At 32.8% G+C, this 18,711-nt stretch overlaps 1 protein-coding gene across 1 annotated transcript; it reads left to right on the top strand.

Annotated features, from left to right (window-relative positions):
- Window positions 1-6,794: 6,794 nt before the first annotated feature.
- Window positions 6,795-18,260, top strand: LOC132741977 (17-beta-hydroxysteroid dehydrogenase 14-like). The gene is made up of 10 exons (XM_060730251.1): window positions 6,795-6,871; window positions 7,070-7,159; window positions 13,552-13,590; window positions 14,239-14,315; window positions 14,693-14,759; window positions 15,580-15,671; window positions 16,034-16,138; window positions 16,361-16,428; window positions 16,637-16,733; window positions 17,700-18,260. The coding sequence occupies exons 2-10, from the start codon at window positions 7,072-7,074 to the stop codon at window positions 17,844-17,846; spliced, it is 780 nt and encodes a 259-aa protein (XP_060586234.1). The 5' UTR covers window positions 6,795-6,871; window positions 7,070-7,071; the 3' UTR covers window positions 17,847-18,260.
- Window positions 18,261-18,711: the final 451 nt, after the last annotated feature.

The following is an 18,711-nucleotide window of genomic DNA, read 5'->3' on the forward strand; positions in this document are numbered from 1 at the left end:
CTATCTTAGGTTGAAGTTAGGTATTACTTACTATTTTTGTTTAATAAAATTTACCAGTTATAAGGTAATCAAAAGCATAGAGACCATGATGAGTGAATATTGATATATATTTTTTTTAACTGGCATAATATACCTTAGACCAGATTTTTCTAGTTTGTTCAGTTAGCACATATACTATAGGTATTCTGCTAGAGGAATATTCTAATCAATATGTGAAATTATTATTATCTATGTGTTTGTATGTAAATTGCTCATAAAATAACCTTTGGTAAAAATGAAAAGGTAGAATATTTAAGCTATACATATGGGTGCTCATTTTAAACACTTGATATATATACAGTTAGTTTTATAGTAAAGTCTAATGAGGGACAGTATTTGTTACTGTAAGATATATGCATTTAATGTTTAGAAACTCACACAACTTAATCTTTATTATATGATTTTTATTGAGATTTTTTTTTATTACTTTTATACTTTACAATATCATGTACATTTTAGTTTTCTTTCTACAAGATTATGAATTCCACCCAAACCCCAATGTTAATAGGATGTTATATTTATTTTTAATGGAACCTGAGAATTATTTATGTAATGTTCATACAAGTGTATCATAGTTAATATGGATATAATGTGTATTTCTGTATTTAAAGACTTACAGTTATGATGGATGAGACTTGCATTTAAATTTATAAATGATAATACATGATCAGTCTACAGGTTAAAGATGTTTATACCCAGTATTAGCTGGCTAATAATAATATCTATATTAACAGAGTTTATATATTATAGTTTTCTTTCTACTAGATTTTGAATTCCATCCATTAGTGTACCAATGTTAATGTTAGGATTTCATATTCATTTAATAGAAACTGGGAATTGGTAATGTTATGTGCATACATGTATATCTTAGTATATTGATATGATGAGATTTATAATATTTCTGAATTTAAAGAGTTACAGTTATGCCATTATTATTAAAGGGATGAGACTTTCATTTAAAGTTATAAATGATAATACATGTATTGATTGAAAATGTTAGGGACACCGGTCTCAATCTCCAGGTCTCCTGAGTCAACCCGACAACATACTTTTCATAGAGTAGATTGTTACTTGCCCTTGTAAAATTTGTACACTAAATTTTGTAGTGGGTGATTAAATGTGCCACATGAAAACCAACAAAGAACAAATTTAAGTAACCAGGCGCCAGATGAAAACATGAAAATACAATCTACCACGAAGTGGTTCGTTGGTTGCATAATTTTCATGTTTTTGCCCGGTGCCCTTGATGCAAAATACAAATCAGTCTTCATAAAATTTCTTATCATAGAAAAAAGGTTAGTTTTTTATCTGTACAAAAAAATAGATATTGTACATGAATTAGCACAGTTATGTTCACTTTCAAATTGACCTGTTATAAATAATGGCACAACCAATAACTGTCTAAGCCCTTTTTAGTAAAAATAATTATACAATGGTATATAAATTGTTATCTTAATTAAGACTATATCAGTATGTAAGGTTTTTTTTCTTATTTATTAATTAAGAATGATTTATCTGTTAATTTAAAAATCTGAATATCTGTCATGGTTTAGAACTGTTCACTATTTAGGGGAGAAAATGTGTAAGTGGCCAGATAGCTCAATCGCTACAGCCGCGGTACATTATTCTGTTGGTCACAGGTTTGAGTTATGGTGAAGCTGAAAGTTTTTCTCATCCTGTGACTGCATATAACCATGAGTTTAATTCACTATGCTCTGTAAATTTATATCAGAAATTCAAGGACATTAAACAATATAGTGGAGAAATATGTTGTGGTTTAGAACTGTTTCATTATTTCAGAGAAAATGTGTAGCCGGGCGGATAGCTCAGTAATGGTCTTCTGAAAGTCATGTGCTCGAGTCATGGTCAGGCAGTTTCAGTCAGGGTTTAGAAGTGGTTTTGCGACTGGCACATGTTTTATTCATTTAATAAAGTGCATTTAATTTGAAATGGACATAGGCAGTATTGCATGATACTATAAAAACATTTGATACAGTTGATCACACTATACTGCACATGAAGAAGTTCTTTTTCTTCTGCTTCATGAAACTTCAAGCATCTTCCATATGTAATGACATTCTTACATGGTTCAAGTTTTATCTCTGATAGCAGCTAGTTGATGTGGCTGGTACTCCTTCTACTTCTGCTCTGAGTACCTATGGTGTCCCCCTGATGTTCATTTTAGGTCCTCTTTCATGTCTAATATATGTCAATGACATGTCTGCAACCCTAAGCAATAAGCTTTATTATATGCACAGGTACAAGTATCAGACCCGGGAAGAGAAAATATGACTAGATTTTCTTCCCAGGTTCGATACTCGTGCATGTGATTATATGATGATGACTCAGGTATCCTTGTATCTGGTAAAATAAATCTTAAGATTGGTTAATTGACTATAAATTGTCTTTGCATCTCGGCAAGACAGTGTCTATTCTTTTTGGTTTAAGTTTCAACTTAAACTGGGCCTAGCCTCCAGGTCACATGAAATGGTACAGCTATAAAGTTCACAACTTTTGTTAAGTATTTAGGTCAAATTCTTTTGGCGTCGCCCTTTTGATGCTTTGCATCAATGCTTTTCTTCTTGTCTTTTTTGAATAATTTCATTTTCTTGCGCAATAAAACATTTTTTCCCTAAAATGAGACTTGGTTTTCCATATGCGTTTCAAAGTAAGCATTTACCATACCAGGTTGTACAATAACTTAATTGGGTCCGTAAATCAGTCTTTTACACAAAGTCTTCTGAACTTCATTCAGAATTCATGTCTCATTATTGTGAGCAAAATTCTGAGTTTCCTTTAGCTATAAGCTGGAAAATGTTTAATTATCCCCCGCCGAAAAGGCGGTTGGGGATATAAAATTAGTCTCCGTACGTCCGCCTGTCCTTCCTTCAGTCTGTCCTTCCGTCCTTTTTTTAGTCCGGACCATATCTTAAAAAGTATTTGAGGTATCAACTTGAAACTTCATAGATGGTAAATCATATTTAGGAGAAGTGCAGTGCACAACAATGATGATTCTACCCTACATAATTTTTCAGTAATTGCCCTTTGTTATTTTTCAAACTTAATTTTTGTCCAGAGCATAACTCAAAAAGCCTTTAAGATGGATAGATCTAACTTAGGAGGTGTGCAGTGCAAAAAAGTGATAACTCTACCCCTTCATAGTTTTTGAGTAATTGCCCTTTGTAATTTTGCATACTTTATTTTTCACCTGAGACTGGAGCATAACTAAAAAAAAATCTTTGAGATGTCAACATGAACTTCATTGGTGGATTGATCTTTAATTGAGGAGGAATGTTGTGCGAAAGAATGATAACTGTACCGATTATAATTTTTAGGTTATTGACATTTGTTATTTTTCATACTTTTTGTCCGGAGCATATCTCAAAAAGTGTTAGAGGTAGATCTTACTCAGGAAGTGATAACTCTACCCTTATATTTTATGAGTTATTGCCCTTTGTTATTTTTCATACTAAATTTTTCACCTGAGTGGTCCAGCATATCTCAAAAAGTGTAAGAGGTAACACCTTGAAACTTCATAGGTGGATAGACCTCATTGAGGAGGAGTGCTGCACACAAGAGTGATAACTGAGCGTGCATTATTTTTCAGTTATTGTCCTTTGTTATTTTTCATACTAAATTTTTGCAGAGTATAACTACAAAGGCCTTTGAGATATCAACATGAAACTTCATATATAGAAAGATCTCACTCAGGAGGTGTTCAGTGCATAAGGGTTATAACTCTACCCCTCTTAATTTTTTAGTTATTGCCCTTTTTTATTTTTCATACTAAATTTTTCACGCTGAGTGGAGCATATCTCTAAAAAAAGCTTTTGAAATCAATATGAAACTTTATAGGTGGATATATCTTATTAAGGAGGAATGTTGTGCACAAGAATGTTAACTCTACTCCTTATAATTTTTGAGTTATTGACATTTTTTTATTTTTCATACTTTTTGTCCGGAGCTTATCTCAAAAGTGTTAGAGGGAATAACTTGAAACTTCATAGGTGGATAGATTTCATTGAGGATGATTGCAGCACGCAATAATGATAACCTACCGTGCATTGTTTTTTCAGTTATTGCCCTTTGTTATTTTTTCATACTTAATTTTTGTCCCAGAGTATAACTACAAAGGCCTTTGAGATATAACATGAACCATCAAAGGTGGATAGATCTAACTCAGGAGGTGATAACTCTACCCCTTCATATTTTTTGAGTTATTGCCCTTTGTTATTTTTCATACTAAATTTTTTCACCTGAGTGGAGTATATTTCTAAAAAAGCTTGTGAAATGTCAACATGAAACTTCATAGGTGGATAGATCTTATTAAGGAGGAATGTTGTGCACAAAAAATGATAACTTTACCCATTATAATTTTTGAGTTATAGCCCTCTGTTATTTTTCATACTTTTTGTCCGGAGCTTATTTAAAAAATTGTTATAGGTTACAACTTCATAACTACAAAAAAGCCATTGAAATATCAACATGAAACTTCATTGGTAGATAATCTCACTCAGGAGGTATGCAGTCAAAAGAGTGATGACTCTATCCTTCATAGTTTTTGAGTAATTGCCCTTTGTACTTTTTATGCCCCCCTTCGAAGAAGAGGGGGGTATATTAATGTTTTTGCTAATGTCGGTCTGTCTGTCGGTCGGTCTGTCTGTCTGTCGGTTTGTTGGTCTGTCCGTCGGTAGACCACATGGTTTCTGCTGATTATCTTGAAAAGTATTTATCACAAAGTCTTCATATTTCACATAGTGATTGGTTTTAACTAGTAGATGACCCCTATTTGATTTTTGGGGTCACTAGGTCAAAGGTCAAGGTCACAGGGGCCTTAATGTTAAAATGGTTTCCACTGATTATCTTGAAAAGTATGTATCACAAAGTCTTCATATTTCACATAGTGATTGGTCTTCACTAGTAGATGACCCCTATTGATTTTGGGGTCACTAGGTCAAAGGTCAAGGTCACAGGGACCTTAAATGTCAAAATGGTTTCCGCTGATTATCTTGAAAAGTATGTATCACAAAGTCTTCATATTTCACATGGTGATTGGTCTTCACTAGTATATGACCCCTATAGATTTTGGGGTCACTAGGTCAAAGGTCAACGTCACAGGGACCTTAAATGTCAAAATGGTTTCCGCTTATTATCTTGAAAAGTATGTATCACAAAATTCTGGAAACAAAGTGATCCCTCGGAAGCATTAATCACAACAAAATAACATAAGAATTCTTCAATTATCTTGAAAAGTATGTATCGCAAAGAATTATCTTGAAAAGTATGTATCGCAAAGTCTTCATATTTCACACAAAGATTGGTCATCACTAGTAGATGACCCCTTCGGATTTTGGGTGTCACTAGGTCAAAGGTTAAGGTCACATGGGCCTTAAATGTCAAAATGGTTTCCTCTGATTATCTTGAAAAGTATGTTTCATAAAGTCTTCATATTTCACATAGTGATTGGTCATCGCGCTAGTAGATGAGGCCCTTAATGATTTAAGGGTCCAATAGGTGAAAGTCAAGGTCACAGGGTTCCTTAAATGTCTAAATGGTTTTCCGCTGATTATCTTGGAAAAGTGTGTATCACAAAGTCTTCATATTTCACATAGTGCATTGGGTCCATAACTAGTAGATGACCCCTATTGATTTTGGGGTCACTAGGTCTAAAGGTCAAGGTCACAGGGGGCCTTTAATGTCAAAATGGCTTTCGTTGATTTTTTTAACATAATTGCAACACTTCCATGTACCCATTTTTGGCAAGTTTCTGTAATAAAATTAGCCAATTATGTGAGTCAATTGGCTAGAAAGGGGGGGTATACATGTGTCGATTCGACATTCTTGTTCATAACTTAATTTTTCACCTGAGTGGAGCATAACTCAAAAGGTCTTTGAGATGTCAACATGAAATTTCATTGGTGCGATTGATCTTATTGAAGAGGAATGTTGTGCGCCAAGAATGATACCCTTTATAATTGTTTGAAGTTATTGCCCTTTGTTATTTTTCAAACTTTTTGTCCGGAGCTTATCTCAAACAGTGTCAGAGGTATTAGCGTGAAAACTTCATAGTTGGATAAATCTCATTGAGGAGGAGTGCGGCACACACCTGCCGTGCATTATTTTTCAGGTATTGCCCTTTGTTACTTTTCATACTTAATTTCGTCCAGAGCATAACTACAAAAGCCTTTGAGATATCACCATGAAACTTCATATGTGGATAGATCTCACTCAAGAGGTATGCAGTACACAAGAATGATAAATTATTTTGCTCTACTACATATGCATGGCTCTTGTAACAAGTTACATTACAATACTTAAAATCCTTCTTAACAAGTTAACCTGTCAATTAAACTCAATGCTATTTGGAGATACCTTAACATTATACTTAACTGTTTTTTTTGTATTTTTTCTTTTTTTTTCGCCGTGACAATCACATTGCTGCATTTCCCAGCAATTTTTTACTTGTTTACACTGTTTGCTGGGGACAAAAACATCATTAAAAGGAGGCATGTCTGCTTGATCAGACGGCGTTAATCTCCATATACATATGTAGTTGTTTTGTTCCGTTATATTATTTACATGCACCAGTCAAATTAACATTACAACTGACTTTTGACATTTCGAGTGCTTTATCACGAAAGGTATTATACTCTATTTCTTATTGTTTTACTTAACACCTATCAATCATTTTAGAGGTGTAGTGACATTGCAGTTGTTATCAGTTGCTATTAAAGTACGTTTACACCGATGACCTTGAAACTGATATTACCTGTAAATTTGCTGATAATAAAATTATTCACAATAGTTTACGTTGGAATAGAAATTATTTAAGGTAACATTTTCTTAAATATTTGTTGAGTAAATATTGTATATAAAGTATAATGCTCTATTCAATGAAATATTATTCATGTCAATCAAAATTAAGTACAAAGTAAATTAAGCAGCACATTATAAAATGATAAACAATCGTTTACTCAGCAACAAAAAAGATGTTATTTAAAAATCAAATGTGTGTGACTTAATTTTATAGAAATGGCAAGCGGAGATAGGTTTAAAGACAAGGTTGCCATAGTTACAGGCGGTTGTTGCGGTATAGGTCGTGGATGTGTAGATGTATTTGGTAAATATCTTAAGTATGAGTTCCCGTTTTGTTTTGTAGTGTGCATGTGTATATTCCTTTTAATCAAAGCCCTTCATTCTCTTACATTTTTAAACTTCTATCATTCGCATTTAAGAGCTAACGTTTTACTATTTTTGTGCAAGAATATATCATTAAACTTAATCTCTTAAAACCTCAACAATGAAAGCATGATTTACACCTTTCTCCTAGGGCGTCCGTGGCCGAGTGGCTAAGGTCGTTGACTTCAAACAACTTGCCCCTCAGCGCTGTGGGTTCGAATCCCGTCATGGACTTTGGATTCTTTCATGTGAGGAATATATCCAGCTAGCTTACGGAACATCGATGGTTCTACTCAGGTGCCCGTTCGAGCCTAAAATAATTCACGGATGGGCACTTGAGGTCTACCTCCGCCAGTAAAGCTGGAACGTAGTCATATGACCTATACTGTGTCGATGTGACCTGAAAACCCAATCAAACAAACAAACACATTTCTCCTAATCAACAATATGTACAATATGACAGTTTTCCTATAGTTAGATGGATATCCGAATATTGAGTGATAAGATTGTTTAAAAGCTGAAGTAAATAGGAACGAACATATCTAATATGTTAAAAATGCATATAATTACATCAATTTTACAAATGTTTATATAAAAATATCAAATAACATCCACATGTTGGCATAATTAACATAACAACTGTATGAATCGTGGCGCATGTCAAACGTCAAAGACGGTGTCACTTTACCCACGAACCGTCAAAATGGTTTAACACCATGTGGTTGTCAGTCTCCGTTAAACGCTTGTGTGGTAAACATTAATTCCTCGCCTGAATCTCACTTCCGGTTCCAGAACTCCTGCTTAAGCTGTGGAAAATACATGTAGATGAAAGATATCCGGCCTTCTATTCGTATGGTCTTGTAATCGTCTTCTGTACTGCAAAGTACTTGTTTTCGTCCATGCCATGATAAACAAAAGCTTGAGATATAAGTTGCTAAAATGCTGCATTCGATGCATGTTTTTTAAAAGTATGTCTTTTTTTAAAAGTATGTCATCCTAAGATAATCAAAGAACCGGAGAAGTAAGGTTTTACGCGCGCGTAAAATGGCTGCGAAAGAATATGTCAGAAATGTAATGCATACCTTTAGAAGAGCCGATTTAAATGCAACCTTTACGAATGCCTGTTTAGATCTTTACAGTTATTGAAATTAAAGTGGAAGCGTTACGAGACGAAAATTCCATTGCATCCGTAGGAATTCGTTTTATACTGTGACAGGACGTGTACGCTTCAGTCAATATCGTTATTTGCCAGGAATCGGACACCATGTGTCTTATCTATATATAGACAGTGTTGATCGTAATGTTTTATTATGGCGCCTTGAACATTTATTAACTATATCCAGATTAAACGATTTATAAGAAAATTACCAAGATAAAACATCAAATATTTGCATAAACGTAGTATATAAGACATTAAAGGCATCAGGCCCGTTACAAAATCTAACCAAAACAGCACATTTGTGACCTCGCTGTAATATATAAAATGTGGCTATTTTTTCAAATCAGATCTATGTTCGCACAGCACCATCCAAATCATCCCAAGAGAATAATGAAACAAAACACCATCAGAGATAAATTACCTTACAATGAGCTTGTTTTCTTGCTTCTGTTATTTAACAAATAAGTATATATTGCAAAAATGCAGAAGTTTAATGACAGTGCAATTCAACAGCTCTTACAACGACGCCTTTTATCCAAATGCGAAACAAACAATTCACCTTTAATTGGAGACAACAAGTTTACGCATGATTAAAAAGATGAGCAAATAGTCTTTCAATTTGAAGAAAATGTATATATAAAACATGTTTTGCAACAAAGCCACAGCTGTAAAATTGGTCATTGAGTGTAAAGCTGATGTATGTGAATGTTTTATGTAGTTATTGGCGACGCCGGTGAGCGGCGTCGTCTCTTATGGAATGATTTTTATTTTGACCTATGGAAGGAGCTGTTATTATTAGCAGTAAATGGCATGTTGTGTGAATTAGTTTTATTTTGATTCGTAAAAATCAAGTAAACAAATATGTTGTTATATTTGTATGTAATAACTTTATGTAAAAAGCATGTGCATAATGATATTATTTTCACGAAATTGCCGTCTCAGTCTAACAGCTTGTCCCTTAGCTTTATTGGCAATACTGAAACCCGGATTTCGAATATCGTTGTGATCTGCATTTATGCCATATTATTTTTCATTCATTTGTATATTTTCAAAATTTTCTACAAGAAGAACGTTTACAAGCAAATGAGTATCAGGATTGGTAATGGAACTCTTGTAAACGGTTATCCTATTGATTTTATCAATATTACGTTTATCTTTTGCACAGAATGATTGCTTTTACAAAGTGTACCAGTATCCGGATTTTGAAAGCTATCCGATTTTCTGCAATAACTGCTGTCCCATGGCCATCTAACTTTTTATGAATTCTTTACCATTACTTTGCATGGCTTAATAAAACAGAGCCTGCAACATTTCATAATTTTGCTGTTTTGGGTGTTCTTTTGGGTTTCAGGTTTTCTATATTTTAAGGGGGAGTAACTCATGTTTACTAAATTATTTGTTCTTTTCTGTCTATCTTAGGTATTACTTACTATTTTTGTTGTATAAAATTTACCGGTTGCAAGGTCAACAAAAGCATAGAGCCCCTGAGGAGTGAAAATTGATAGATTTTTTTTAATGGCTTATATACCTTAGACTGGATTTTTCTAGTTTGTGCAGTTAATACATGTACATACCTACAGGTAATCTGCTACGGGAATCTTCTAATCACAATGTGAAACTAATTATTATTTTCTATGTGTTTGTATATTATTGGTATTAAAATAACTTTTAGTAAAAATGAAAGTTAAAAAATTAAAGCTATGCATATAGGTGCTCATGTCCATATGTTGAAACAGAGAAAGGATGAAATCAAGAAGTTATCAATTTTAAACACTAGGTAGAAATGCAGTTAGTTATATAGTAAAGTCTAATGGAAGGTTTAAAGAGGAATAATATTTGTTACTGTAAGAGATATAAATGCATTTAATGTTTAGACACTCACACAACTCAATCTTTATTATATGATATAGACTATTTTTTTTTTTACTTTTCTATACATTATAGTTTTCTCTCTACAAGATTATAAATTCCATCCAAGTAACAATGTTAATAGGATGTTATATCTATTTTTAATGGAAACTGGGAATTATAAATGTTATGTGCATACACGTATTTCTTAGTATATGGATATGATGTGACTTAAAATATTTCTGTATTTAAAGACTTACAGTTATGATGGATGAGACTTGCATTTAAATTTATATAAAATGATAATACATGTTTTGATTAGTCTTCAGGTTAAAGATGTTTATACCCAGTGTAAGCTGACTAATAATATTGTCTTTAATAGAGTTTTAACATTATAGTTTTCTTTCTACTAGATTTTGAATTCCATCCATTAGTAGCAACGCTAATGTTAATAGAAACTGGGAATTATAATTGTTATGTGCATACATGTATATATCAGTATATACATATGGTGAGACTTATGATATTTCTGTATTTAAAGAGTTACAGTTATGACATTTTATTAAAGGGATGAGCTTTCATTTAAGGTTATAAATGATAATGATAATACATGTATTGATTAGTTAACATGTTAAAGGTTTATACCCAGTGTTAGCTGGCTAATAATAGTATCTATAATAGAGTTAAAGGCCTGGATGTTGTGGATTTTCTTCTGAACTTGTAAGATTTGGAAGGTTACATAATGACCTATCCAGAATTTAGGTTAAATAAGTGTCGATTACTGGTGATGGCAGGGTCCATGGTGTAATTCCACCGGACGGTTGCATGGCAATATAGATATATATTCCACACTCTCTGTGCTAGTAGGTCAGTACTGGTCCTTTAAGGGAAGAAAATGTCCTCAAACATGGATCAATCAATATAACTTATAGTCTCAAATAATCATTTTCTGAATTGTTATTCTAATTGTTTCCTAATATCTGCATAATTTGAAAATGACAGCTTCTGTCTTATATATTGTAATGGAGGGACACCTGTCTCAACCTCCAGGTCTCCAGAGCGAACCTGAGTATAGACTTATCATAGAGTAGATTGTTACTTGCGCTTGAATAAATTTGTGCACAAAATTTTATAGTGGGTGATATGTGCCACATGAAAACCGACAAAGTACAAAAAGTAACCGAGCGCCAGATGAAAACATGAAAATACAATCTACCATAAAGTGGTTTGTTTGTTGTATTTTTATGTTTTCGCCTGATGCTTCCTGATGCAAAATACAAATCAGCCTCCATAAAATTTGTTATCAAAGAAAAAGGGTTAGTTTTTTTTTATCTGTACAAATATGTAGATATTGTATATGTATTAGTACAGTTACATGTATGTTCACTTTCAAATTGACCTGTTATAAATAATAGCACAGTCGATAACAGCCTTTTTTTAGTAAAAATAATTATACAATATATAAATTTTTGCTTTGATTAGGCTATGAGTATGTAAGTTTCTTTTTCTTATTTGTTAAATTAAGAATTAATCAACCTGTTTATTAAAAAATCTTAAAGTATCTGTCACAGTTTAGAAGAGTTCACTATTTAGGGGAGAAAATGTGTATGCAGCCAGATAACTCAATCGCTACAGCCGCGGTACATTATTCTGTTCTGTGGGTCAAAGGTTCCAGTTCTGGTCAAGCTGAAAGTTTTTCTCATCCTGTGACTGCATATAACCCTGAGTTTAATTCACTATGTTCTGTAAACACCAGAAATTCAAGGACACAAATCAATAAAGTGAGGAAATATGTTGTGGTTTAGAACTGTTCATTATTAATGAGAAAATGTGTAGCCGGCCGGATAGCTCAGTTGGTCTTCTGACAGTCATGGGCTCGAGTCATGGTCAGGCAGTTTCAGCCAGGGTTTAGAAGTGGTTTTCAACTGATACATATTTGATTCATTTATCAGATTGTATTAAATTTGAAATGGACAAGGCAGTATTGTATGCATGATACTTTTAGATCTACAAAAAGCATTTGATACAGTTGATCACACTATACTGCACATAAAGAACTTCTTCTTCATGAAACTTCAAGCATCTGCCATAGATAATGACATTCAAGATTACATGGCTCAAGTCTTATCACTGATGGACAGCAGCTAGTGGATGTGGCTAGTACTCATTCTAATACTGCTCCGAGTACCTATGGTGTCCCCCTGAGGTTCATTTTAGGTCCTCCTTTATGTATTACATATGTCAATGACATGTCTGCAACCCTAAGCAATGGCTTTTATTATATGCTGATGACTCAGATATCCTTTTATCTGGTAAAATAAATCTGAAGAAATTCTCTTTTATGACATGAGTCTTATTAGTGATTGGTTAATTGACTATAAATTGTCTTTGCACATTGGCAAGACAGAATCTATTCTTTCAACTGGGTCTAGCCTCCAGGTCAAATGTAATGGTACTGCTATAAAGTATACATCTTTTGTTAAGTATTTAGGTGCAAAACTCGGTCAAATTCCTTTGGCGTCGCCTTTGATGCTTTGCATCAATGCTTTACTTGTTTAATAATTGATGACCCGCAAAATAAATCGTGTCATTCCGCAGTAAATCACGCGCGTTATTCAATATCATAAAAGACTCGGCTCATCCGCAGCCGAATTAATGTTCGCTGTGCCGCACGTTCTTCTAACGTCATCCATTGTAAAATTCCTTTTTTTCTATCAGAAGTTTGCCCGTGTTATTATTTTATGACGTGATGTTTTGCAGACATAACATCAAATGTCTGAAAAATACGTTGTTTTAATTTTCTATTCTAATTACAAGATATTGAAGACTGTTTGAAGTGCGCCTTGAATTCACAGCTATGCCCTCTATAATGAGAATATGAAAGTAATAGAATAGCTAAAGAGACTTAAGCGTACAGGTTTAATAGTACTGCTAGACCCTTTTGCACAACCTAAAAATAAAAGCAACATTTATAGTTATGGAAGCCAGAACAATAATAAGAGAATACCTTTTTGTAAATAACTTGATATAATGTAAAATATAACATTTGCAGGTTATATAAGTGAATTTGTGTTAATGGCGTTAACAATGAACCGTCTATAAATTTTGTTGACAGGCCTTGTATAACTTCTGTAATAGTATCAACTATTAACTCCTTCTTATGCAACAACATCTTATTGGTTCATGATTATTTGTAATGTATGTTTCTAATTTGTATGACATTATCACATCTAAGTGACAAACGGTAATTATCTTGTTGTTATGGATACAAAGTATCTATTGAATTTTATGTACGTATCATTCGATCTTTATTCATTTTTTTGTAGCCGATCATGGAGGGAAAGTTGCTGTACTAGACGTGAATGGTATGATATTGATGACAAAGATTCCTATAGATAATAGGATATAAATTTCATTGTTTGATAACATTAGAAATTAGATGAGTATACACATTTGTAAGTGATTTTTGCTGTTCCCTAAAAACAGCATTATGCAACACAATCTTATACTTGTTACATGCATACTACGGTTAATGAATATAAACACATTAAACATGCTATTACCACATTATTAAATAATTCGAATTTGATAAACTGACCATTGTGATAGGAAGCTAAACTTATATGCACGATTTCCAGGTAAAAAGTCTGTTAGACGTGCACACTGCAGTAATAAGAGTTGTAATCTATTAAACGTTATGCAACACCTGCTGAACATAGTGTCATTTTTAAAATTGTTCATTGTCGTTTTAGAGATTTCATAATAGAACTTTCAAGTTTGTCTCTAAACAATATTGAGCTACACGGATTTGCAGACTGTTCACGCTTAAATCTATCTTAAAGGCTGATCATGTTTGGTGCAAGCATGTTAAACGACATTCAATACTTATCAGAAAGAATCTCAATTTATTACATGTAAACGAATCTTATGAATTGGATAAAGAAATAAATGTACTAATTATTACGGACGCAGAATATTTGCTGCGTGACTTTTTGTTGCTGTATTAATTGCAGATGAAGAGGGGGCAAAAATAGCAAACGACAATGTATATTTTATACACTGTGACATGAACAGTGAGGACGAAATTAAGGTAAAATTTTATAATTACACCCCTGTTTTGAGATAAAGCTCTAATGAATGATATTTGTTGTAAATTGTGGATGGACGGTACGGTTTTCTTCTATTTAGTATGGTTTGTTTCTAACAATTTGAAGAGTGATCTAAGTTTATCAAAATACTGAATTGTACTTAGAATCTTTTTTAATGTTAGAGCTGAACGCTTAGATTTTTGTGAACTATGAATGTGCTAGTAAGTTTTCGTTTTCCAAGTTTGACTGAAACACATAACCAACTAAAGTATTATATCTTAAAGTAAAATTTCTTAAAGTTTAATCAAAAGCAAAAAATAATCAATTATCTATAAATAAATTTAAAATAAAACTACATATAATTACTTATTCTTTTAAGAAAGCGATTGAAAAAGTGGTTGAAAAATACAAGAAAATTGACTGCCTTGTGAACAATGCTGGCAAACGTAAGCATATTGTATCATACAATCATTTTATTACAATAATATTAAACTCGCTATCAAATTGTGTTGATACATGCATATGAGTCTTCTCAAATATGTTATAATCATATAATAAATGAAAGTGATTTGCCCGGTGCACTTATTTAAATGATGAAACCATAACTATCTAAAATGGACCTTTTCATCTTGCAATATGGACAGAACAATTTATTAGAAGTACGTACTGTACAGCAAACCAATATATCGACATTGGTCGCAAGGGTAGATTCAGATGCCGCTAGCAGGCTAAGAATGGCATCTTCATGGTTTGCCTGTTTTAAGACTTTTGCTGTAGTTTTTACTTCGATACATATAGGCAGAGTTAAATAATGATTTCTAATAATTAATATTTATCTTACTAAAATGGCCTTGAAATAGGCAAAAACATTCAAATTGAATAGCAGATAATTTACATATAGAAAACATCAATCCTAATGTTTAAGCTTAAAATGTTTCTGTTATCAAATCTTTAATCCGTGCAAAGTTTAAGTTATTCTAGATCTATGAAAGATTTTCATTCCGCCTAGTTTATCTACGTCTCCTCAATACATAACAACATTGTTTGTGCTCTATTCTGAATTACTGTATAAGTAGCATAGAGGAAGGGAGGCAACTCTGCAAGGATTTCCAATATAACTTAATACACTTGCTTAGTATATGTCTATGTGAAAACGGTATCTAACACCTTACAGTCAAGTTTATCTCAATTGTTTATACTGTTAAAAAAGCATGTTATAAGTTAATAATTATGAGGGATGACACTATTATGTTAATACTATTCCAGATCCAGGGAACAAGAGCATTGATGAACTAAGCGTAGACAGTTTTAGAGATCTTCTTAACTTAAATCTTGTCAGTTATTTTGCAGCATGTAAAGTAATTATATTTTTTGAAAATAATTTTATTTTGAATTATAAAATAGCTTCTAATTCCACACATCGCTTGAAAGTGAAAATCAGATATGAAATAAAGTAAACCCTATTGACCATCACGAAATTGTCCATTTATGCCTATTTTCAATTGCGAAGGTTTTATTCCTTTTAGTCTATTGGTTGGATTAGTATTAGTTCAGATAATTGTCATTACAATATCGAAATAAAAGAGACACTTTGGACTTTTCTTTTTAAGGTTTTAAACCAGTATTGACTTCTCTTTACACGAGCAAAACTATTAACGCTTTATGATTCTATTAAATGATTTTATCTGTAATTACTTGTGCATTCTTTTTATTATCTTAGTATGCACTCCCCTACTTGCGCAAGACTAGTGGAAGTATTGTGAATATTACAAGCATCAGTGGTCATTCTGGCACCGCAAACTCGCCGTCTTATTGTGCAACGAAGGTTTACAATTTAAAACACACTAAATATTACTGAATATTACCAAATGTTTAAAACTTATTGGTTAATGCAAAGACATTTTCTAAAGAACTTAAAGATTTTATCGTAAGATCCAATTGTTTGAAAGTGAAAATAAATATAGTTGTTTGTTCAAATATGAATTTTTAGACTTTTTATGTTAAGCATAACTTGAAATTCTTAAATATTATTTACATTACATTTAAGGGCGGTGGAATTTCTTTAACCAAAGCCCTTGCAATAGACGAGGCTAAATACGGAGTTCGAGTTAATGCGTAAGTTTTTATTTCAATAACGTGCATTCTGATATACATGTATTTTAAGAAACTAAGAAACTTTATAGAAAACATTATTTACGTATACAATACTCTACCTGTACAAATTACACGAAGGTATATAAAGATCAGTAGTTACAGCTTAATCCATGTTTATTTATTACAAAAGTTTGCCCATTTTTATTACGTGTTACAATTGTTATTTTAGGATATCGCCAAGTGCAGTAAATACGCCATTGTACCGTAAAGTTATTTCATCCAGTGGCGAGGCAGAAAAGACTAATGAAATAGTAGAGTCTTATACTGTAAGTGAAAGTTAAAGAAAATTACCTAAACTTATCAATTATTTCAGGCATCTTTACTTTGGCAAAAACGGTAACGCCGTGTATTGCCTCCGTCACATGCCAAATTAAGGGGCGGAGGGTCATCCATCAACAGTCTTACAATAATATGATCAATCTAATCATGATAAGTTATCACGGTATTACCATTTTGTTAAACATTAATTAGAAAAAATAAGTATGTAAAGGAGGTAATAAAGTAGAAAATTAAAACTATTGATAATATTATATAAAAAGTTGAACAAGACTACAATTAAAAACTCCAATCTTGCGATTTTCTGTATAAATACTTGCCTTGATGATACTATTAGACATTTGTAACACTACTAGTACAATTATACCAAATGATAAAAAGCAAAAGCAACAAAAAAACCCATAAAACATGGGCTATAACCTATCTCAACTAAAACTACAATAAACCCCACATAACGACACCACTTTCACGATAAACCACTTATAACGATGCAGTTGCCGCGGTCCCGACTCTTGTTTTCAAATTGTTTGCCTCACGGATATAACGATATATTTTCGGCGGTCCAATGAATATCCTTTTATCCTTTATTGTAATGAAGTTATCCAGTTGTTATTCTCAGGTACACGCTCACGCTCGGAATAATGCACGGAAGGACACATTAGGTCTTATTCCATCACTGAACTGGAAAGGCGCCACCTTGAAAGTGACTGGAAAGAAAATATTTGAAAAAAAATCTTTAAATGAAAAAAGACACATTTTCTAAATATAATTCATTTTATGTAGTAGTTGCTTGCATAACTGTTTGAACAACAATACTGCGTCAACTTAGTGCAATAATTGATTAACTCCTATTGAATTTATAATGACTTAACCCGTTACTACACTAAGGTGACAAAATACTGGTGGTAACAATAAGACACTTTTCAATATGATAAGTTATGTTTCATATTTTTCAGTTACTCAATCGAGTATCGGAGCCAAGAGAAATGGGAATGGCATGTTTGTTTCTGGCTGTAGATGCTACATACACAACTGGCGCAGAGCTGATGTGTACTGCTGGTTCAGAAATAGGATATGGAGTCAAAGGAATGAGCTTTGTATAGCCCTGCTGCTGTCAGTTCTCAGTTATCAATTACTGTCGCCTTAACACAATTATAATTATTAAAAAGATGATGAAATAACAATTGATATGAGAAACATGATGGATAAGAGAGTGCTTATTAAAATTGTGTCTTGATCATTTTTGAAAAATCCAGATATCCGATTCAACAGATCCTCAATATATAAACAAGACTTAGTGTAATTCCTGTTATCACAAGAAATGTATAAGTTGAAATATAAAGTCTCCCAAGAAAGGTGCAGTGATCAGAAGTAACAAGTGTTTGCAAATGCAAAACAGGCTACACGTTGAAATGTATAGTCTTGCAAGACAGAGCACAGTGATTTCTATTATCTACAGTTGGTTGATTATCATTCTTGAAACATGGGACATATTATAGAAATAAAGATATAATATATGGTTTTGTTGTATTTACTGATCAACTTGACATCAGTGTATCTTACATTGCCTGGCTGTTTAACACAAACGTTCTCCAAAGCTCTCCACCGTTTATGCTCGATCAATTTGTGGATTTGGCAAAAATTGAGCAAAAAACATACGTATTATACGGATAGATGAATGCTTCAACAAACAGCAACAGAAATATAAGCGGTCGGATCGACAGCCCCTCAATTGGTACGCACATATCCATATCGTTATAATTAAACAATGAAAGAAAGTCGATGTATAACGCCAGATGTGTTCCATATATTCTTATTTACACTGTTAGGACAAGACTAAAAGGCGGCACGTCTGCTTGATTGGACGGCGTTAATCTCTATAAAAAGATTCAGTTGATTTTTTCCGTTATATTAATTACATGCACCAGTCAAATTAACATTACAACTGGCTTTTGACATTTAGAGTGC

The sequence above is a fragment of the Ruditapes philippinarum genome, unplaced genomic scaffold (assembly GCF_026571515.1).
Source record: "Ruditapes philippinarum isolate M1 unplaced genomic scaffold, ASM2657151v2 ctg13961_1_1_1_1, whole genome shotgun sequence".
Lineage (NCBI taxonomy): Eukaryota > Metazoa > Mollusca > Bivalvia > Venerida > Veneridae > Ruditapes > Ruditapes philippinarum.